The 23,022-nt window shown below is 34.7% G+C and overlaps 1 protein-coding gene across 1 annotated transcript; it reads left to right on the top strand.

Moving 5' to 3' along the window:
• Window positions 1-45: 45 nt before the first annotated feature.
• On the top strand, window positions 46-21,319 carry MCPH1 (microcephalin 1; the record flags this gene model as incomplete). Its single annotated transcript, XM_010135709.1, has 11 exons — window positions 46-140; window positions 987-1,090; window positions 1,847-1,938; window positions 4,259-4,377; window positions 9,501-9,585; window positions 10,202-10,322; window positions 10,589-10,729; window positions 11,551-11,646; window positions 13,523-13,724; window positions 20,729-20,846; window positions 21,314-21,319. Coding segments are annotated over exons 1-11 (1,179 nt in total), but the record flags the coding sequence as incomplete, so codon positions are not given.
• Window positions 21,320-23,022: the final 1,703 nt, after the last annotated feature.

Genomic DNA, 23,022 nt, shown 5'->3' on the forward strand with positions numbered 1-23,022 from the left:
CTGGAAGCCTCTTTCAGGCAGGGGAGGAAGCGAGTGTCCCTTGGGATGGCTCCTGGTACGGCACTGGCCGCCCCCGCCTCGACCGCCGCCCATCGGTGCCCGCCTGACTCTTCCTCTCCCGTCAGCCGTGGCTTGATCCTGTATGGTTTCTTCTGCATCTTTCTGAATTTCTGCCTCGCTAGGTTGCCCTGAGATGTCTGTTTTATCCCACTATTATTGCCTTCTCTTGAGACCTTCTAGCATAAGTCGCCCTCTACAAGAACCAAGTTCTACTCAGAGCTGTTGTAGTTCAAAAAAGCTCCAAACTCTTCCTCATTTTCCTTTCTATTAGCTATACAAAAGTACAATGTGCACTGTCTTTTGTTGGAGTATATTTGATTATCTAAAATTGGCTAATTGCTGCAAAATACACCTTTGATCCCACTGCAGGTGCATTGAGCTTCAAAGTAATGTTCCTCTAAATTCCTGGTTTGACCTTCACTGAAATGCTCCAACCTGTTTTCCTAGGAGAATTATAACTCTGAAGGTTCCAAAATATTTGATGTAAGAGGAAAGTATTGTTTTTTCAAATCCAAGTGCAATATTTGTCACATTAGAGCCATTAAGAAAAAAAGCAACTCTGGCAAAATCTGCCCTAATCCAGTAGTAGAATGAACAGAGTTATTAAAAGGGTTCTGCAGTAGACTTCTCTTAAGTTCTCATGTATATCTGAACACATAATACTGAGAATAAGGTGGGTTTTTTTTTTTCAATGGTTTGGCTAAGGAGGTGTTTTATGTTCCATATTTCTAGCAAGTACAAAACTATTTTAATCATATTGTCAGAGTGTTATTCTGGTTTTCATTTAGAAAGAAGACAGGTGATGCTACAAAATAATGAATCAGAAGGACACACACAATAACTAAGATAATGTTTGTCAAGGATGACCCTTTGAAATTGACACTTTCAATTTTATTCATGAGTTTCGAGAGTTGTCTGGCCTGCAGCTTGCATAAAGTTGTTTTTGGTGAACAGGCATTCTTCCAGTTCTCTGGAACTTTCCCGATTCATCAGTCAATATTCAATGAGAATTTGGCTAGCGGAGCTGTTGGTAACTTTAGTGCCCGTCCTAAGTAAAATTAATGAAGGGATTGTTACAAGTTTCATTTTCGTATTCAAGCCATGTCAGTACATTTGGGTTTGTTTGTTTAAAGACTTTCTGAACCAAGGGTGATTTCATTCCTTGGAGAGATTATTAATCTGGTTGATAAAGGAAGCTATTTAAATGTGATATACCTAAAGTTACATAAAGCAACTGACATGAAATTATATTAGCTCCTGTAATATGTACTTAATTTAGAGTCATGCACTATAAATAGGGTGAAATTTGAAGTCAATTAGAATTTAAGTGGTATTTCTGAAGAGCTTTATGGGTGTTTGGGAAAGGAATAATTCCATTATGTTTATTTCATTATGTTCTGTAACTTATGTTAGATCAACTTGCCTTAAAATTTTTGATTAACCTGAAGATTAGCACTGGTTAAATAATGATAAGGGTAAGCTGTCATGTAAAGATACTGCATTGCTTGTTAAGCTGGTAGTGTACTTTAAATAGACCAAGTGAAAAGTTGTGTAACTAGTGTCAAACTTTTAAGTTTCTTCTGTTACAACTAATTTAAGGGACAGAAATTCTCTTAATTAAAGAACATTCTGCTGCTAACATCTGATACTCAAGTTTATTAAGAGCTGTATTTGCTACCGAATGCAATATGTGTAAAAGCAAAATTTTGTTGGGAAGACAGTTTAACGAGTTTTACCATACTACATACTTCATTAGCTGTTTGTTGTTTTCTTTCTTCTGATCCAGGTGTTTCTGCATTTGTAGATGTTTGGTCATCTAACAGAACAGAAAATTACTCAAAAACCTTTGAACACCAACTTCTTGATATGGGAGCAAAAGTAAGGAATCTATTTTGAAGTAAATAGAACAGGAAAGCTTTTAATTACTAGCTCGCTTGTTCTGCTTGTCATCAATATTCCTCTGTAGTATGAGTTTTTAAAGTGTAAAAAGGAAGATAATAATGGACTTGAGAATAGAATCATAGAATGTTTCAGGTTGGAAAGGACCTTTAAAGGTCATCTAGTCCAACCCCCAGTAGATGAATGTGCTGTAAGATTTTAATGACAGACAAGAAATGCATTTAAGCCTTCCTATATTTATAAATCTTTTGTATATTAATACAATAGCATGCATTTGTTGTGAAGTATTGGGCTTGCTACCTTTGCAGCCCAAATTCAAGTGTTGAAAACCTGTGGTTTATAAGTAGGTACCTTATATTCTTTTGTTTTCTTTAACTTCTAGGTAGCTGTTGTTCTCCAGTATTTTCTAACCCAAGTACCATGACATTTTATTCTATTCACTCTCCTACAAATGTGGTTCAGCTCCAGAAAGTGCTAGTAAAAATAACATCTAAGAGTCTATGTCTCAGAGTTTTTTTTTTTTTTTTTGTAAAATATAGTTGAGTTGTAGGCTGTAAAATTTCAGAGGTTAGTCAAACTAGCATCTTTTCTTCTTGCGTGTTATCAGTGATCAGTGGAGTTTTTACAGCCCATATCATGCTCTAAATAATACTTGTGTGAACTCCTGGTACGTTTTAAGTGCGCACGTGTATCTTACTTTAGGATATTTTGCTAATCTCCCCAAAGGCTCTCTTTCTGTATGAATTTAGCTGGGATAGTGTGACAGTAGAGTAACTTTTTATTAGAAAAACAAATACAATTCTCAATAAATAACGTGAGTAATATTCCTTGTTCTTTTGTGCTGTACTATCAAATCTATGGAATTCTGATAATGCTAGGTTTTTCTCACAGAAAATATGATAAAGCATAAGGCTTCAAAATTCCTTAAGTTGAAAAAGAAGTAGCTGGATATAGTGAAAGGTATAGGCAGATGATACAGATGAGCCTATTTAGCAGATCTGTATGACTGAAAAGCGGTGGTCCTGCCTCTTCACTATTCCAGATCTTTTGTTCCCTTTTATTGAGCTGAGCACATGATAGTAAACAGACTGGGTTCATTCTGACAGGAAAGAAAATTCTGGACTATTTTTTTCACTAGATTGTTGATTCAGACATCTCAAGCTAAGGTCAGGTGAGCAGCAGAGGACATCCAGAGTAAGGGAGGAGACAGGAGAGGTGAGGAGGTATAAGGTGGTGCTCCTCCATATCTTGGAGTCAAAACCGTATAAAGCATCATCTGTCTCCTTAGGGTGTAAGCTGTGAGCTGGATACTAGCATAAGCGAATAAACTGTTTCATCTGGAGTCGAAACTTATTCTGAAAGAGGTTCATTGGTTTTGTTTACCTAGATACTCAAATATGTGGGTTTTGCCTTCTGAGAAGCAACAAATCAGCTTGCTACCAGAAATTTCTGGAAAAGCTGAATAGTTTCCTTAAAGCCAAATACATACCCAATGTGTTGGGAGTCAAGTAGGTGATAACAGTTGAGACTGCAGCAGAAAGCTATGCTGAAAAGATGCTGCTGTAAAATATGAAATGATACCACCATGTCAACAATCACAGCTGATGAAACAGTTTTACGTGTAGGATGTTTAGCCTCCACAAAAGGAAACTTTGGTTGCAAAGAATGGAGTAACTAGAGCTAAAAAGGTGATTAAGTTATCAATAGAAGCTAATAACTGAAGATTTGGTCAGTTGTATGACATAATGAAAGTGTCACATATATGATACTAGCTGTACTGACTTAAGTTTTATGTATTTCTCACTTTTTAATGCATTTCCATAGAAAATTTTTGTTTAGTAGCTTCAGCCTTCCCTCAAAGCTAAAAGTGATCTTTATTGATGAGAATTAATTTCAAGGATGAGTTTAGTTATACTCTTTAAGCCTCTGAGTTCTTTGCTAAATAAAAGATGTAATTTGACATTTCTTTCGTTAATGGCAACTACTTTCAGTACTGGCTGTTGGATAAGAAATTATGTTGGGCTACATATAAAAATGATCAAAGATTAGTGGTACAGCTAGAGTAGGGAATTGAAAATTATAACCTAGACTAAAGAAGTTTGAAAACAAGCATTGCACTGGCTTGACTAATAAGACTCAAGTTTTGATTGCTGATGGGAAATCAAAAGAGGCTTTGACATAATGTTTAGAATAAGTTTTTACACTAATGGTTTATACATTAAAACCAGACTACACTAACTAGTTTCATTAGCATTTTGTGATTATTTGACTTAAAGATGCACTCTCTGTCCTTCTGCAGGTTTCAAAAACTTTGAACAAATATGTGACCCATGTAGTCTTCAAAGATGGACATTTGGCTACATGGAGAAAAGCGCAGAAGATGGGTGTAAAAGTAGTTTCTGTACTCTGGGTGGAGAAGTGAGTACTTGTGAATGTAATGAATGTGACACATTCCAGAGATAATGGATTTTAGTATTGTTTTATTTAAAAACTTAAGTACAGTACCTGGTTTTTTAATGTATGTACTTGAAATAGTGATAAATCTGAGCACATGATAACTTTCCTTGACATTAGTCCTATAATAAAACATGTTACTTGCATAAAAAGGTAAAATGTTAACTCTTGAAAAATGAATGTGTTGAAGTAGTTCCATAGTACATTTGTTAAACGTTCAGGGTTCCACTCCTTTGCTCTCAGATGGCATGCATAGGCAGTGAAGACCAATATTTATGTTAAACAGAATTTTTCCATTTTCAGATGAAAAAGCCCATTTCGTCAGGGGAATTGTCCTGTTTCCTTACTTTACTTCTGTAGACAGAGTATCTCCTAGCAAGAAAGAAAAAGATCCATATGTAGTCTGGGATTTAAGACATTCCAGGTTCAGAACAGCACTGCTTGAAGATTCTACCTTACAGAAAAGGTTAAATAAAAATAATCAAAAAATCAAATTTCACCTGTGTCACCAGTCCATGAGAATTCACTAGTCCATAGCTGCTGCTCTCACTTTACAGAGTAGTTGGGAGGCCTAACTTAGATTTCAGATGAAATCTAGAAAATCTAGTGTAGAAACACTTACAGCATTTAAGAGTATGCACGTATTACACTCAAACACTCCAATCAATAAATTGCTGTAATGTTGGAAATTAGAATGTAAGTCCAGCAGAGAGGCCCCTTCCTATACCAATCGTAATGTGCATGGAGAGATAGAAGTCTGCTAAGTGCAAAAGTAAAAAAGAAAAAAAGAAAGGGAAGGGGAACTGAGCTCTGCAGCCACTGAAATGTAGACAAGTACAATCACAAAACTTCTGATGCAAGTCCAGTAGGCAAAAAAACAAACTCACATAAATTGCAGAAGCGAGATTTTTCTTCTGACAATATTGGATATAGAAGTTAGAGCTGCACAACCCAACCAGCTTTTACACCAAGGAAGAAATACCTTAAGTTCTCAAAATTAGAGTGGTACAAAGTTTAATTTATATGAGCGTATCTTTCTGTGATCTGGTGTGTGAGAATGGTGGTCACTTCAGTGGGAATCTTTGGTTATAAAATTAAATAGACTCTTCAGATGGCTAAGCGTATAAATACAGAATTTGAAACCTTAGTCACAGGAACTACAAACTATTCAAGAACTTGAATGTGCTGTACTAAAAAGGATGCCAGAAAAGTCCAGATGAGTAGCATCTGCAGTGGAAGAAGAATGAGAGTGCCTTACAGGGGAGAGTCTAGGATGTATCATACAGAAATGCTGACTCTAAAGCAGTTCTACCCCAAGACTCCTCTACAATATTGTAATCTTTTTCTTCTGCCTTTTAGTTTAAAGTTAATGCCGAAAGGTACACACAAGAACATACAACTTTGATGTATACTCTGGGCAGAATTCATAGGAATATCATATTCTTGAGCAAAGTATAGGTCAGGAAGGTCAGAAGCTTACATAAGAGATAATAATGAATAGTCTTACTAGTCATAGAGTTATTCAAATGAGGCATGGACAATGCAAAATTAAAATAAGTCGGTGCTAGCATACATGCTAAATATTTTGTAGTAAGATGAGGGAACTGGAATGCCTGACTTGAAATTGTATACCTAGTGTATGAATATCTCGGAAATTTAATAGGGAGAAGTCAGTCTGTTGAACCCTGGAACAGCATAAACAGGAAGGACTGAATAGTCTGTGCCAGTAAAATAGTGGTGCTGTATGAATGGAAGCTTAGTTTGAACGTGATAACTGTGTAAACAAATAATGGGAAGTTCATAGGAGTTGAAATTTTGGCGTCACTAAAACAAGATGGCTTGATTAACTAGCCGCTCCATTCAACAGAGAGTGGAATGTTCTGAGAACAGTCAGAAATGCTGCGAAATGTAATTTCAGGAAGTGTAATAGTAAAGGGCAACTTTCTAGTGTAGCCTGGGGATTGGGTTTTTCCTGTCGGAGTGCAAGGTGAAGACAAATAATTTAGGTATGACTTGGTCTTAATTGGTTTGTGGATGGTTGTTCAAAGTATTCCAAAGATGATCTTATAAGTATGGCCGCAGTATAAAATCAACGTTCATAGTGGAACAGCGGAACTTAAGAAGTTCTGTGACAGCAGTGTTCAGCTTTAAAAAGGAGTCTACTTAAAATGAAAGCAGTTCTGTAAGAAACCTAAGACAGTGAAGAGAATAAAATTCTTGCTGGTGTCAAGGAGGCTATTTAAAGCATAAGTCCTCTTAAGTGTATCAGAAGGAAGGTGGTCATCACTTTCTCTGAAGGGAAAGTTAAGATTTTTAAGACTTACAGTAAATGTTATTATGGCATTGTCACCTCAGCAGTAGTCAAAAATCAAAGTAAATACAACATAAAACTTAATTTAGTGGGATGGTGGCATTTTGTCGTGGAATGTTTTGAGAGCGTGACTGAAGTTTAAAGTAGTTTTCTCACAAGATGTGATTGAAGAGGCAAGAATTCTTCCATCCGTAAAAAGTGGGAGTGAAGGAGGAGAGTTCTGTGAACACAAAGGTTCATATCGAGAGGCTGAATAGGGAATGCATATGTATTTTACTCTCCAGTAGAATTGGAAAGCGTCACATGGATCTGTCTGGAAGCAGATTCAGGGAAAAGGATAAATGATGGTTTTAGCAAAAACATGGTTAGGGTATAGAAGTCCGTTGCGGAGTCATAATCAGCAAAGATTTACATGGCTTTAAGAAAATGCTGAAGCAATTAAACATTCAGTTTTGTCAAAACCCAAATACAGTATTATATCTGACCATCTCTAAAGCGGAAATCTGAGGAACATACCAAAGCAAATTTGGAATGTTTGGCTGTATTGTCATGTGTTTACATGCTCTTGGGAATCTCAATACTGGAAACAAGATGCTGCAGTATATGGTATTTAGTCTGGATGCTAGTTTTTGTTGTTCAAGCTCTGAAAACACCAGACAAGGAAGCAAATCATAAACAGTTACTCCAGCATTTCCTGATTCTTCTGCTTTGTGCCAAATAGTCTCCCATTTTACAGCTGTTGGACCCCTACTTCCAAACTGTTTATGCATGTGACACTGCTGTTATCTTCCCCATAGCAATTCTTGAGCCTCTCATAGGACCATGATTTTGCCCTATGATTTGAAAAATACTCTAATACTTTTCTCAGTAAAAACCAGTGCAAAATTACAGTACAAGGTTTTGTGCAGTATTTAGTGAACATTGTCTTTGAACTCTTACTGGATTTCCAGTGCTCTCTCCATTGATCTTCCTGAACCTTGTATTGGAAGCTTCTGCTTTATAGTGTGAGCATCTGTCTGAATCTAATCCAAATGGAGTTCTACAGGTTAGTAGGAAGGTTTGATTGAGAAGAAAACTCTTAAAATGGCAACTAAAATTCCAAAAAATTCATAACTGCAGAGTAAATGTATTTTTAATTTAAGAAAATGAAGTGTTTCCTTTTTTGTTTTCTAAGAATGGTAGATAAGTCTAACTTTAAAAGTAATGCACAAAATCATGGACTTGCTATAAGATTCATGCAAATAAATTGTAAGATTAATGCAAAATGAGTGACAACTTTGGGATCACTGAGAAAAATAATTAGTGCTTCTTTAACTCAAATACCTTAATGAACAACCTAAAAAAAACCCCCAAACCCAACAACCGTAAGAACACTACATAAGATAGAATTACTGCAATCTGTGTCCACACTAAGAACACTTAATACTTCCGAATCAAACCCATAACTGGAAATGTACCAGTGTGTTCTTAGTGTGGTAACTCACTCATGACACAAACAGGATAGATAAATCATTTGCATTCAGATTTGTCTGCAAAGTAAAAAATCCTTATAAGATACTTAATGGTCAAACTTTATTCTGTTTATCTTCTCTGAATCAATTAAATCTCTGAATTAATGTAAATTTTAATGTAGTGTACTTCTGTGCTGATTATTGTCCAGAATTTAATAATAGGCACTGAAGTCCAGCATGTTGAATATCATCTCTGTTTGATGCTCCAGAGAACTCAGTTAGATTGACAAGTACATGTAGTGGTTTGGTTCTTTTCTGTATTCAAAAATCAGTAATTAAGTATTGGATTATATCTGTACCAACTTTATAGCAGTTAGATCACTAGGTGTCACTAGAATCACAGATATGAATGACTTCTGGGGGAATTCTAATGCAGTCTATTAAGGTTCCGTACTTTTTCCCATAATTGGTTTCCCTATTTATTGTGTGAAATAAAACTGTATTTGCCTATTTTGATCAAAATACCTTTATGTGTTAATAACTAAGTTCTTGTCTTAACATCATCCTTAGTGTTCACAAATACAGTAGACAGTATTCCAAAGTAACGTAAGTCCCACTGTTCTCAAGTCAATATTTGAATATGAAAAGACAGGAAAATCAAGCAGTGAGGTATCAGTTGGATTTGGGGGTTTTTAATAAAAAAAAGCTTGCATAAATATAGATTGCTTCTCAATAAGGGGCAGTATTTAGCATTGCATATACAAAGAGAAGGCAGAAAGCTGAGACTAATGGGCAGCGTCTAAGAGCCAGGATCAGATGAAGCCTCCTTCCTCATCTGCCTGAACAGAAAATTTCCTGCCCTGCTGTGACATTCTGCATATTGTACTTCGGAGATTACTGTCATCACAGTGATCAAGTTATGGTTAAGTTCACTATCTAATGAACAATGAAAGCCTATAGTCCTCACAAAAGTCAGGGCAAGATTTGAGGTTCATGAGAATCCAGCCAGAAGGACTTAATACAGTGATTTTTTTTTTTTTTTTCAAATGCATGGAACAGAGCCTGTGAGTGAGAAACTTTGAGTTTGAAACCAGCAATTTAGAGGACATCATTAGGACAAAAAACCCGGTGTTGTGTCTTGTATTGGTGTGTAATATACAGATTTTTTTCCCTTTTTTAGTATTACAGTAGTTATGCTAAAGATACACACTTAGGAAGGGCTGATGTTTCATTATTACAGTGCTCAGACAACTCTTTTTGGAATAAATGTTCTCATTCTTAGGAGTAAAAAATCCCAACCAAACCTTCTCTAATTTATTATACAGGTGTCAAGAAACTGGAGTACACGTTGATGAATCCTTATTTCCTGCAGGAGACACTAATGAAGGGTTACCGCTACTGATCAAAAAAGTGAGTATGTGGGGGTTTTTAATATATATATATTTTTAATAGGCCTAGAGTAGTGAACTTTAAAGTTTGAACTTGACTTCCTAACCTCAGGCATTGGAAGTGTAGGTTTTTAAAGGTAGGCTATGGCTGTGATGATGTGACCTCTTATCTGAAGAAGGGATAATAAAAGTAGAGTTTATATATTGGTGAACACAGAAATGAAAATTTAAATTAAAATGACATAATGGTTAACAAATTGAAAAAACGTGACTGCAGTGCGGCTTATGTTTCACTGAATTGAGACAAACCCTAAAATCCTGGTATATATATTAAAAAAGAAATCTTTCAAGCCTTAGCTTTGCTACAAGTAAAATAGGAAAGATGGTGACTTAGTCTCCATGTTTCTAAAATCTAGCCTATAAAAATCTGTGAGATTCTTTCTTACTTCATGTTAAAGTTCACTTTGGAAAACTTCTGTCTTGTACAATTGTCTGTGACTCTCAAGGAGGTGATAATAAGTAGCATAAACACTGATAATAAATACCGAGATAAAGTAGTAGGCAAATAGGAAGCGCAGTTGCTTCTGGCAGTTTTATACCACATAACTAATAGCTCTGTGTCTCTGTATGTCTTGTAGCACAAATGTATGCAGCCAAAAGACTTTGTTGAAAAAACTCCAGAAAATGATAGAAAGCTGCAGAGAAGACTGGACCGGATGGCTAAAGAATTAGCTATACAAAAGACAGCAATTAATACTGGTAAGAACTACTTTGGACTAAGATTCAACTAAGTTATTTCTTTAAAGCACTCGTTGGGGTTTTTTTTTGCTTTTATGCATCTCACCATGAGAAACAAAGTTGATTTATTTTTTACAGAGTTCTTTACAAAGTTTGTGGTATTAAGGCATCCATACTGATTTTAGGTAGAAGGAATCTAATTTTTTCAAGATTTTTGAAAAAAAATCTTGATCTGAAGCTGTTACAGTACGTAAATATTAATGTACAAATGCAATTTCTTTGTGTAGAAACGGATGTACCAGTTTTATTATTTGAAGACAATGGTTCGCTTGTATACAGCCCTGTTAATAAGAGAAAAGATCAGTGCAATGCAATGGAGGGAATAGTAACAGAGATGCCGGGAAAAAGAGAAGACCTTTCTCCTACTGGTAAGAAATTAAATTTTACTTATAAATGGCTAGCATCTTTGCTGATGAATTTTGGTGCACTTGTCTTGCAGCAGCCTTCAGAATTTCATATCTTACTTGATGGCATGTCCTCCCTTCTTTCCAAGTTTTGAGTAGGTGCAAATGCTTTTAGTTTCTTTCTATTGAGGGACACTATAAGTCTTGGTACACAGTGATTGCAAAAAGGAATTTCTTAATCACTAGTCTGTTCAAGAGGACTAATGTTTAAGCTTGACTTTCCAAGCTTGTAACTTGATATTATTGCAACTTGTTTAAACTTTACAGTGAGACTTAATCTGATTTCATGTTAAATGTTAATGTGAATGCTGTACTTGACAGAGATTGTAATATTATTATTCCCGGGCCAACAGTTTAAAAAGGAGTCCAAAACTGCTATGTCCGCGTACCCAAGAACAGGATTTAAAAAAATAAAGTAATTTAGATGACCTAATTGAATAAATCTAATGAAATCTAAATCTAATTGAATAATCAAAATGTAGAACCTGGTGAATAAAATCTAGATTGCAGTTTTCAAATGACTCTTGAGTGTTTGCATTAGCTTACTGTGAAAGTATTGAGGTCTAAGTCATTAGGTTTTGTCAGTTACTGTAAAAACTGTTGAAATATGGAACATCTTTTTGAGATATTGATGAGCAGTCTGTAATTATTTATATGGTTCTAGTTAACTGGCAAAGCAATGACTTGTCTCTTACAATTGAGACATTTTGAAATAGGAATAGATGGTGTGGAAATCTGTATGTCTGCAAATAGGGCTAACTAGTTTATTATTTACAAATTCTTAGCTTTACAAGTGTTTCAAATACCTCCGAGTAGTTCACCAGGAGACTGCCCGCTGTCTACTCGTGTCTCAACTAATTCAGAAGATACCTCATTACCAGGTGATTAACACAACTTCATATATTACAGGAATTAATACTAATACACAGCCTTTATATCTTATTATGGAAAGTACCGTATATTGAAATGGTAACTATATATTTGCTCTATCACTTCTATTTAGAGCTGAATTATTTTAGTTTTTCTTAACTGGCAAAGTAAGTAGAAGTAAGGATTCAGGGAAAATGGAGCATGAAGAATCACATTGTTGCTTGCCTTTACTTCCTTCTCTTTCCTCACACCCTTCCCCATTAACGACTTCTTGTCCTGACCATCTCAGTCTTCTCTGATCTTACTGTGATCTTGTATAGAATACAGAGTGCACACTAAACAATATGGTGCAGGAAGAAGAAAAAAAAAAAAAAGAGACCTGAGTGAGAGAGAGAGAACTCAGAGAACTGAAACGTCTTCCAAATTTTCAGTCAAAAAACTTGAATTGAAAAGGAAACTGAATGTAATCTCCAGCTTCAGTATTCAGGAATCGAAGAAATAACAAGAGTAAAAATAAATGAACTTTTAAAAGGTTTTATGCATGCAGATGAATTCAAGTATTTTTTTTATCAGGGTTTGTGTTCCCAAAGTTAGGGGTTTGTTCCTTTATTTTGGCATAGTAGCAGGACATAAAGGAGTCTGTGGAGCTATGCCAGTGGGCATCTTAACAGCATTAATCACGAATGCAGTGGGTATGTGCTTCAGACCTTGTGTCTTTCAGTCACGATCAAAAAGCTGAAGTCAGATGCAGGTGTTTGATCTCAGTAGAAAAGTAAAAGATGACAGTGTTTAGAATTCATGAGGGCCACTTGAGTAGTCAGCCCCGATAGTAAGCTATACGTCATGCTGCTTTCAAGTGTTGTATTTTATTGATGTACTTACATACTGAGAACAGGGGCAGTATCTTGTAGTCTGAGACAGGTTGGTGTGTCGGTCAATGTTAGGGCCTTTTGTTTGTGCTTGTGAGACACATGGCAGTGTGTTGGTTAATAATGGTTTTAGAGTCCAGTTTAATTTGGGGGTTGAAGTTAAGACTTTTTCAATTGTCAATATGGGAGTCTGGTCTTGTCATGTGAAACGTCTCCTTTCATCTCCTTGTATTTAATTTTTCTGAATTTAGCTAGCTACACCATATGTTTAAAATTATTCTTTCTGCTTAGTAAGAAAATAACATGAAGACTTCCTCTAAACCCTACAGGAGCACGTACAGAATTATTGCTGAAACTTTGCACTCAATGCATACTTAAAAGCATTATTGCAATAATCAGATGATATTCTGACTAATCCAAGATATTAACCTGTTTTAGAGGAATTTTTGTGAAGAGTTATGAATAGATTCTGTATATCACCTCCCTCAAAATCATTTAATAGCTACAAGAAATGATCTATTTTTCCACACTCTAATTATTTTTAATGCATTGGGTTGATGTATGTAGTGTGATACTATGATGTATTTAATTTCACCTAACTGCAAAACTACTAGGTGGTGATAATGCTGTGATAGAAAAAATTATTATTGAGTTTCCAATGTTGTTATAGCTAGCTTTATCAGAGTAAAATCTTGCTGGATTTTCTCCACAAATGCAGGAGTGAAAGGGAGTTCCTCTTCTGCTTTGTTTCAAGAAATCAGAACAGGACTTAGGGATAATTATTACCACAGAAGAAGATACGATAGCTACAGCTATTTTACTTTCTTGTCAACACAGAATGACATTTGTTTTCAACCCTTTTTTTGTTTAATTTTTGATGACTTGTCATATAATATCCAGAGAAGTGGCTAAATCCTTGTTTTCTTCTTTCAGTAATTTTGTATGTATTTTACTAAGAAATTCAATACTCTTTCTATTTTTGTTAAATACATTTATGTTGCTACTTCTCATTTTGCAGGAGAACAAATGGAAGACTGCTTGAACGCAAGTTATGATTATATTTGGGGAACTGGTAAATTAAAGAGGCAGAAAACAGAGATAGTAAATCATGTTTGTGATACTTGGACTGATACTAACGTATCCACAAGCGCTTCAGTGAATTCTCCCTCACATAGCTATGAGCAGAAGGACTTAACACCAAAACAACATAGCAGAAGAAGCTTAAAGAAACAGATTTTGCAGCAAACTTTGGATGATAAGTTGTCTTTAGAAAAGAAAGATCTAAAAAAGTTTCCAAAGAAAACTCAGAAGGATGAAAATAGCCTGACTACTTCAGCTGCAAATGCAGGATCTCTTCTCCTCATTAAGGGCTTGGATTGTATTACTCCTTCCAAAAAAACAGTCGAATTAAATACTGTTCCTGCTTTGATTGATAATCTCTCTAATTCGTCTATCAATAGTGAAGACTTAAATACACGTTCCTTGGACAGAAGCTTCCCTGTTGACAGAAACAGTTGTATTCTTGAAGACAAGAAGAGGAAGAAAGTACAAACACTATGTAGTTTGCAATTGGCCACCTCAGAACTGGTCGCATCAGGGTCTAAAGAGTTCTTGCAAACAGTTACAACATATAGCAGATCTTCTTGCACTGAAGAGGCTTCTTATGAAGACTTCTTTTCATCACCTGATTCGAATGAAAATGAAGTACAGGTACGAGTACCAAAGGAATCACAGAATCCTCCTGAAGTTTGTTGCAAAGACTCTTTTACAAGCATGGACTCACATGATGTGAGTTTCTCTAAGCTGCATGCAGCTTCCAAGAACAGTAGGAAAAAGTCTGTTCCAGCAAGTGATGTTTCAGAAGAGAACAACTTCAAACCAGCTGAACATCCTGGAAGTGTGCCATTGAATTATATGTCAAAAGGTGAAAAAGCTGACACTGCAGAAGCTCTAGATTCTGATGGTGTGAGTAGGCTGTCTCAGCAGGCTCATGAAAAAACCTACAGAACCAGTGTGAATTACTGTACTCACACTACTGGTAAGTTGCTACATAGAGCTGGAAAATGAAAAGGTATCATGCTGCATTAGATATACTCATGCAACTAAATTGCAAAATGAACTGCCATTCCCTAGGGAAAAATATTTCAGAATTACACCAAAAGAAGAAAATGCTGCAGTACTGATTTTATTTGGGGGTAAAATACATGAGTGCATAGGATTCAAGACAACACTTACTTGTTTTTCCATACATTTATGAACACAAGGAAGTTACCAAGAGAGAAGGAAACTGTGCTCACAAAATGCAACAAAAGTATATGAGCCTTCTTTTCCCTGAAGGCTTGGTATTCTGTGAGCTTTCTGCTGCTATTCAAAATCTGTTTAAGAAACCTTTCTGTTTTAAACATTATGGTTTTAAACGTTATGGTGAATTGTTTGTAAGTAACTCCTCATCACAGGGTCCCGTGTTCAAATTATTTTTATTTCACCAGTTAAAATTTCTCCTTTAGATTAATTGCAGTAAAGAGCATAAAATCTGTAATAGGGGGAAGAAAAATTGAGTTAGCAGTTTCTAACCCGTGCTATTCTGAAGATTGAATAAGACATTTGAGGGCGTATGCAAGAGTTGCAATGTAAGCATCTTTTTTAACCATGCCTTTTGTTATATGGAACTGATCTTAGTTTTTAATAATAATTTTAAGGATTTTTTTTTTAATATTTGAATGTTTCCAAGTGGTTTAGCTTAAGTTAGTTCCATGTAATTGTATGCTAGAATATTGAATCTCGGGAACTTCCCTGAAAAACACTGCTAGCTTGCTTTAGGGCAGTCGCTTTCAGGTTTTGGTATTTTGAGCTCTGTTCGTCAAACTTTACATGGGGTTAAATATTTGTAACTATAATTGTATATTTTAGTTTTCTGTAGAAAATTCTGCCACAGTGCATCAACAAATTATATAAAAATGAATTATTAATTTCAAGGGCTCAACAGACTTGGTATGAGACTTAAGAAATCATTTAGTGGAAGTGTTTAATGGTGACTGTGCCTCTATCTGTGGGTAATAAGTTGCTGTTATTCATTACATCTGTGTTTTAATACTTGGAGTACATCATTATAACACAGTTTAAAAAAAAAAGGTTGATGCAGGTGTATGTTACTCAAGTATAAATGTACACCCATAAATGTATGAACCCACTGTACGTGTTTTTTGCTATATGGCAATGTGCTGCAAGATGATCCTTGAATTATGTGTATCTAATGTCAAACAGTCTGTCTTTCATTAAACAATCATGAAAACAAATGGGAAAGAAAAGGTTTACTACTTTTAAACTTAGGTGTGCCAGTTCATTTTAGAGATAATTCTAACTTACATTCCAATGATTAAATTGTGATCAATGTTCTAGCATGTTATACTTTTCTCACTGGACAACTTTAAGATAAAGAGATTTTGGAGAGGAAAAAGAACAGTGTTCAGCAAACAAAAGTAGTCTGATATTTATACTTTTTGTTAGGAACTTACGTAAATCTCAGCTTGTGTTTCGAGTGATTTTAATAATACTTGTGATTTATCAGTGATGGCCATTTTCCCAAGTATAATGTCTTCAGCTTCGTGCATATGTTGTGTAGTCAAATAGAACCTCAAGTCTGACAGCTCAAATGAGCTCACTTAAAAATTGAAGATCAGTAATGAAAGATGAGTTGTTTCTTCCCTAATGATGCAAGTGCTGTGAAAGAAAATTAAAATCTGGTTTTAAACTGTGGCACTATGTGATGGTGTAATTGATTTTTATTAAATATAGGTTTAGTATTTCCTTTTTTTTGCTTGAATGTAAGTTATTCCTTGTCCCTGTTAATTAATAAATAAATGGTAAATTGTTTTGTTTTTCTGTATTTTCTATGTGTCTTGAAAAGTGGTAAATACAGTATATGGTCTTTAGAAGCTAAATAATTCCTTTCATTATATATATACAATTAAGAGTAATCAAATATCCATGTAAAATTTAATTGTATCTGTGTATATTTCAAATAGAAAACATTTTTCTTGCCCCTTTATTTACTTGTGTTTTTTAGACCAGTGGTACTCTTACCCAGTGACTTGATAAGCTTTCTTTCCACAGACTACTTGGAACGTTCGATTTTTAAAGCAGGAGTGTAATATGCAGGATGATGTGAAACTTAAGTTTTCAGATCCTAATGCTTATGTTGTAGTAAACTCCAGGTTCATCTGCAGGGTACATTTAAGACTGTCCAGTTGTTCTGTTCCAGTTGAACAGCACAGGCATAAGCATAGCTACTTATTTTTATCTTACTCCAAGTCATAAATCAAGTAGAGAACTGTCACAGATACAAATGTTTTAATTAATTAGGTGTTATAAGACTATTAAAAGATGCTTTCCTATTCAGATTGACTTTCTCAGATTTCTTTCTGGAGATGAAATACATTTTCTGGCCTTCTGTTTAAACCAGCTGTACCTGATAAATTTCAGTGCTCTGTAATCAATAAGTGCTGAGTAACTGGCTTTTTTGTGTCATTGCCTGAATTTTTAGCAGTTACAAAGGGAGGAATACCGTGGCTTCTCACTGGCATGCATATAAGTTTGTAGAAATGCAATAGTACTGTCTTTTGTGAAAGTAATGATCTGTGTTACTAGGAGTGTCTAAAAACTTCTTTGTCATTCATGTTGTACATTATTTTACTTTGAAATCCAGTCCATCTGCTTATAACTTTTTTAGTAGGGCTGATGTTAGGGTAAGGTGGCACTTGAACCACATGGCTTAGAATGCCAGTACTTGCTCAGATTTGATGAATTCCTATGACTTTTCATCTGAAGGCTACAACAATAAATAATATTGGACAAGGAATGAAAGAGTATGCTTTTTTAAAGCTTTAATTATCCTAAAATAATTTAGAAATTTGAACTGGGACTTAGCATTGTTTCCAGTCCTAAAAATAAACCTAAGTCTTAGCTGAGTGAATTATAGATCTTTATGGTGAATGTGGGAAGCAAATAGCATCTTAGATTGCCAAAAGACATAAACTAAGACTTGTCATAGTGTAATTAACATTGCTCAGCATTAAGATGGGCAATCTGGAATATCATTCTGTTATTTAATACAAAAAATTTTGAGGTTTAGTTTAGATGAATGAGTTTTATCCAAGGTTCAAGGTGCTAGGTGCTTAATGCTGCTAAAATACTGTTCACGTCTTTAAAAACACGCATGTGAGAACTTCCTTAGATTTGGTGTTCCTTTTGGGTTTTTTCTTCAGTTCTGGACTAGAAATGTTGTATGATGTCCTTTATTAACATTTTATTATGTCTTTTTGAAAACAAAGTGAGAGATAAAGAAGAAAACTATTTCTTGCTTGATTCTTTGTTTTGTTTATCTTCACAAGAAGTTTAATTGTAACTTATTATTAAAACAAAAAAGGACAAATATTTTTAATAGAGGAACAGGTTGAGGATTATTTTGATGTAGTGAAATTTACAAAGACTAATGACACTTGACCTGGAGCACAGACTAGATAGAATTGTGTCAAGCCATTAGCAAGTTCCCTTTGAGAACCTGGTTAGGCACATAAGCTTTCAGAAGACTTAAAGAAACTATTCTGAATAGCGAAAACTTGGTATTATCCCGTGCTGAAATAGTAACTGCAATAATAATAACACAAGTTATTAAATATTCTGCATATATGTACCTGAAGGATTACTATTGATGACAAATTCAGGCTTACTTTCTTCATAGTTGGGGTAAATAACTGGATAAGTTCAAAATAATAGGTATGATGTAACTTAATTTCAGTGACAGTTATTATATTCTTAAAGTAGAACATTGTACTATAGATAAACTTTTTATTAGATAAACATGATTGATTCCATTGAACAAAAACTAGATCGTTGTGCCTAATCATTACTTTGCTTTAACTCCAAGAAAATATCAAATGTACTTTTGAAGATTATATTCTGGTTCAGAACTTCACATTGGTGATAAATGGTCATTCCTGAGTAAAAGTTTAAATTGCAAATTAAAGTCACTCTGATTTGTTATAATACCTCAGAAGACTGTCAGAGTTGTTGTCATTCAGCAATATTTTAGAAGAGAATTTAGGGTTCTAATGGACCACACAGCATGAGTTTGCTGTGTATCTGAAGTAAATTTAGGGATAACTAACAATGGATGGAATTGCTTCAAAAATTTGTCGACCTTATCGGAGGTAGCCTAGGAAAAGCTACTAAAGATGAAAACGCCTTACTTGTGTTTTAAAAGGAAGCTATTGGGGAAAAACAGACAATAAACAGTGGAGCTTGAGACCTAAAGGATGGAAAAGCTGAAAAGTGCTTGAGAAGTCCTGATAGTGAGAAGAGAAGTAGAAACTGGATTGCAAAGAATAGTCCTTACTTATGTAATGTGTAAGATCCCCAAGCCGATAATTGGAGGAGGTGATGGACCTTGTCCCTTTTCCTGCTTTCCTCTGTATATGAAGGACCAACTAGAGCGAACCATGCTGGAAAGAAGTCCAAGCCTTCAGGTCCTGAGACTTTAATGCCAAGTGGGACAAAGCTGCAGAGCTTGAGCATTCAAGTCAAGAGAGGCAAAAGGAATATTACACCACTTCTTGCTGGCCACTCTTACAAACGACCTCTCTGAAAAACAAACAAAACAGTGTATTGTCCTTTTACAACAACTGCAATAGCTCACTGGAAATTAAGAGACATACCTTGCTTTACACCCATCTGCTTGGGGTAAAGCAATGGAGTAGGTGATGTCCTGACATTCTTGAAGTCCTGTGGTTGTTGGGGTGGTTTTGATTTTTTTGAAAGATTCAAATGCATGTTTAAAAATCATGTTTTTCACATAAAAGGAGTTAAATTTCTTAGCTTTTTCTGTTGTGTGGCAAGATCTTTTCTCCTACTTGCCAACAGTCTTGTTCAGTGACTGAAGATGATGGGCCTCAGTGCAATACTAAGTAAAATTAACAGTTAAAGAATTAGTTATCCGTTTGTTAAATGACACTTTGTATTTAAATATTGAGTTTAAATTAATGATTGCACCTGAAAGCCAGGTGTTAGTTGTATTACACAAAAATTACTGCAAGACTGTGTAAAGTCACATGAAATTAGTGTGGAGTGATTAAATTTTGTCTTAAAGGTTGAAATTTTGAAATAAGTTATCAGTAATAGAAAATCTTTACCATCATTTTTTGTGTTGTAATTCGTTGTTGTTCTGACACCTCAAGTATTAAGTAGCTGACAGAGGACGAACAAATGATTCTTAGTAATATATGCAGTCCGACTAGTAAAAATATGGCTAGTACCCTTCATTATTTTCTAGAAGTAATCAGAAGAAGCTTATTTAGAAGGAGCTGAATTGAGGCCACTTTAATCACTAATTATTAAACTGGTCTCATGCTTTTCTTTGAAATGAAAAATTAATAGCTGTCCTAAAGCAGACTACATTGAATTAACTTTGGGAAAAATTACCTATTTAAAAATTCAGTAATTAAAACTTCATTGATCAAAAGATAAATCAAAAGTTTTTCATCTTCTGCAAGCAAGCTTATTATTCAAATGAATCAGAAATTTATTCTTTACTGCTTATAAAAGTAATCCTGACAGTGTTGAAGAATTAAATACATGTTAATTCACAAAATATGTGATGAAAAAAACTGGTCTTTGGCAGCCGGTTTCGAGTACTTGCTCATGGATGGTGGGTGCCTTTTTACAAGTGATAGGACTGATGTGCCTGCATGCGCACGCAATCCGTGCCTGCTAACAGCTTGCTAGATTGACTTACAAAATGTTTGAAAACGTGTTTCAGATGTTCAGGTCGTCGGATAAACACAGTGTGTACTGAAAGCACTGACATTTCAGTAAGAAAAGCAAAATAGAGCCACTGCTGCTTCAAACTCTAATGTTTCTGGATTCAGAGAAATTGCAAATAAATTTGTAATAAATAGAAAGCAATTTAGCTGATTCTCCACCTGTAGTTAATATATGGTTTTTGAAATATTGGAAACTGGGAGTTTTACAACTAGTTTATTTTCAAAATCAGATACTGAAAGATTTAAGTCAGGTGCTTGAGGGTCATTCTTTTTACCATAACAGAAATGCAATGGAAAATAACATAGGTATCGTAATTGTACGTAGCTCTTTGTACTATGATAAAGTAATCGGTGGCGGTTTCATTTCACAAGATTGCGTTTTTCATTTCAAGTTTCTGAATTTGGTTTCTAGGTGATGAAAATGAAGTTTCAGAGTGTGATCTTACTGGTGGCTCTTGCAGAGTTTTTAATGAACAGAAGAAACAGCATAATAAGGGGTTAAGAAAAACTAGAAGACTCCAAAAGGTCAGTTTAACTGGACATTCTGTTTGTTAAGCTCTTTCTTTTTCTTGGAGAATTACCCAATGCCTTTGTATGAAAAAAAAAAAACAAAACAAAACCAACAAAAAGCCAAAAAAAAAAAAAAAAAACAAAAAAAAAAGTTCTCTATGCACTATGAATTTAAAAACTTTTCTGAATCTCACTTTCCTTGAAATGTTATGGGAACGGTGTTGAAAGACAGTATGTTTAACCATGGAACTCAGCTTCCTGGTAACTTGTGGGAGCAAGTTGCAACACTTGCCTGTGCCAAGCTGACATCGTAAGCCTGCTCGAACTGTTTTAGTTGAAAAGCTGCTGAAGTAACCTGAAAAAAATGCCTATCCTTTTTGGAGGAGTTGCTAAATGGGGTAGGGGGTTTTGTTTGTTTTATAGTGGTTCATCCCCAGGGGATGTTTCTGCAGGATAAAAATTTGTGCAACGTTTTCTTCTAGGTTCAGGTAAAGCCAAGTTCCTTAGTTTACTATTTGAGCTCAGTTTGGATGTAAAAAAAAAATATGAGAGGACTGGGTCAGCACTGAATCTTTTTTTATGTTTTTTTGCTTTATAAAACATTTTTCTTAGTAAATATAAAACTGATTAGGAAAAAATAGTTCTATCAGTAAGTAGCAAGTCATAGAGTTAAAACGAACACAATGTTTTTGAGAATGGGAAGTCTTAAAGCACTAAAAGATGTCTGAGGTAATTAATTTTATGAAATATTGAGACAGATGTTTCATTGGTAGCTATTGGTGGACTTTCAAAGACATTGATGAAAGATTTTGATCCTCTTTTATGTAAAAGTTCTTAGGTTTTTTCCATTACTTTATACCGAAAGTATTTTATCAAATGAGTATCTGCATATTCACTTAATAAGCAGCGTTGTTTGTTTGATATAGATATGACATTTTGTTCTCAAAAGCTATTATTACAAAATGTGGACATTTGCAACAAACAGATAGATATAGCAATAGCATAAGCTATATCTTGTCAGTAAAAATAAACTTCCGTGTTGTCCTCATGGCTTTTGTTATCTGATAGTACAATTGTAGATAACTTTGACTAGAAGTCTTCCATGTTAAGAATACAATAAACATGCCTATCTGAATAGTATAAAGAAAGAAAATATGAGTTCTTGTAATCTAAAATTGTGATATAAAAGTACCTGGACAAAGTAATTCTTGATTTTAACTTTGGCTAAAACAAAATACAAGAAACTCAATCTGCATGAGGTTTTGAAGAAAACAAATGCATAGCATAATTGGCACAGGAGAGAAATACAGAATCTACACCTTGAATTATATTAAAGAAAGCACATGTGACAGATTGAAGTACCACAGAAGTAAATAATGTTAACACTTACACCTGGTTGTATTTCCTAAAGATATTTTTGTAAGGCTTTTAAAATATTTACCATCACATAGTGAACTCCAGCTGCCTACTGACATGCGTTCACTGTGGCGAATGAGTTATAGTCGTAGTGTTCACTGTAGCATATAGCGTAGTGAATGAGTTATACCTACTCTAAAACGTTTCAGTTCAGATATTGTCTAGGAACTGCACTCAGCAAACATCTCAAATGTTTTTAAAGAGGTATTAGATTTCAGACTCTCTTTCTACGAAAAAACCTCTGCGATTTACGTTGCTTCCCAAATTAAAAGACTTGCAGCTAATGAATGTAACAGATGACACTTAGGAAAGATTCCCAGAACACCAGCAATGTTATCGGAAGCCTCATATTGGAACTATTCAGTACAAACCTGCATATACTCTACAAAGACTATAATTTAAAGGTGTGTTTGGTTTGTTCTTTTTTTAGATATAAAAAGTTTGGACATTCACATAGTCACATTTCTGGAAACGTAAATCCATTCAAATAGCTACAAAATGACATTTCTTTTGCACTTCTACTTTACCATAAACTTTATTTTAAGATTTAAATAAACGTTAGAAAATTTTTCATACTACGATGAATCAAATTTTTTTTTTACAGTAGTGCTATTTCTCATACATTGTTGCTTTGGGCAAAGGAAAAAAACCTAAAAATGTCTAACTTTTCTTTCACGTTCTGAAACTTCAGCAAAATGTTGCAATTTTTAAGCTGCAACCATTGAAAAAAGCATTTTAAATTATGAAATTGTAAAATTTTAAATTGAAATTATTT

This window comes from Buceros rhinoceros, unplaced genomic scaffold, assembly GCF_000710305.1.
Source record: "Buceros rhinoceros silvestris isolate BGI_N320 unplaced genomic scaffold, ASM71030v1 scaffold38964, whole genome shotgun sequence".
In the NCBI taxonomy this organism is placed as follows: Eukaryota; Metazoa; Chordata; class Aves; order Bucerotiformes; family Bucerotidae; genus Buceros; species Buceros rhinoceros.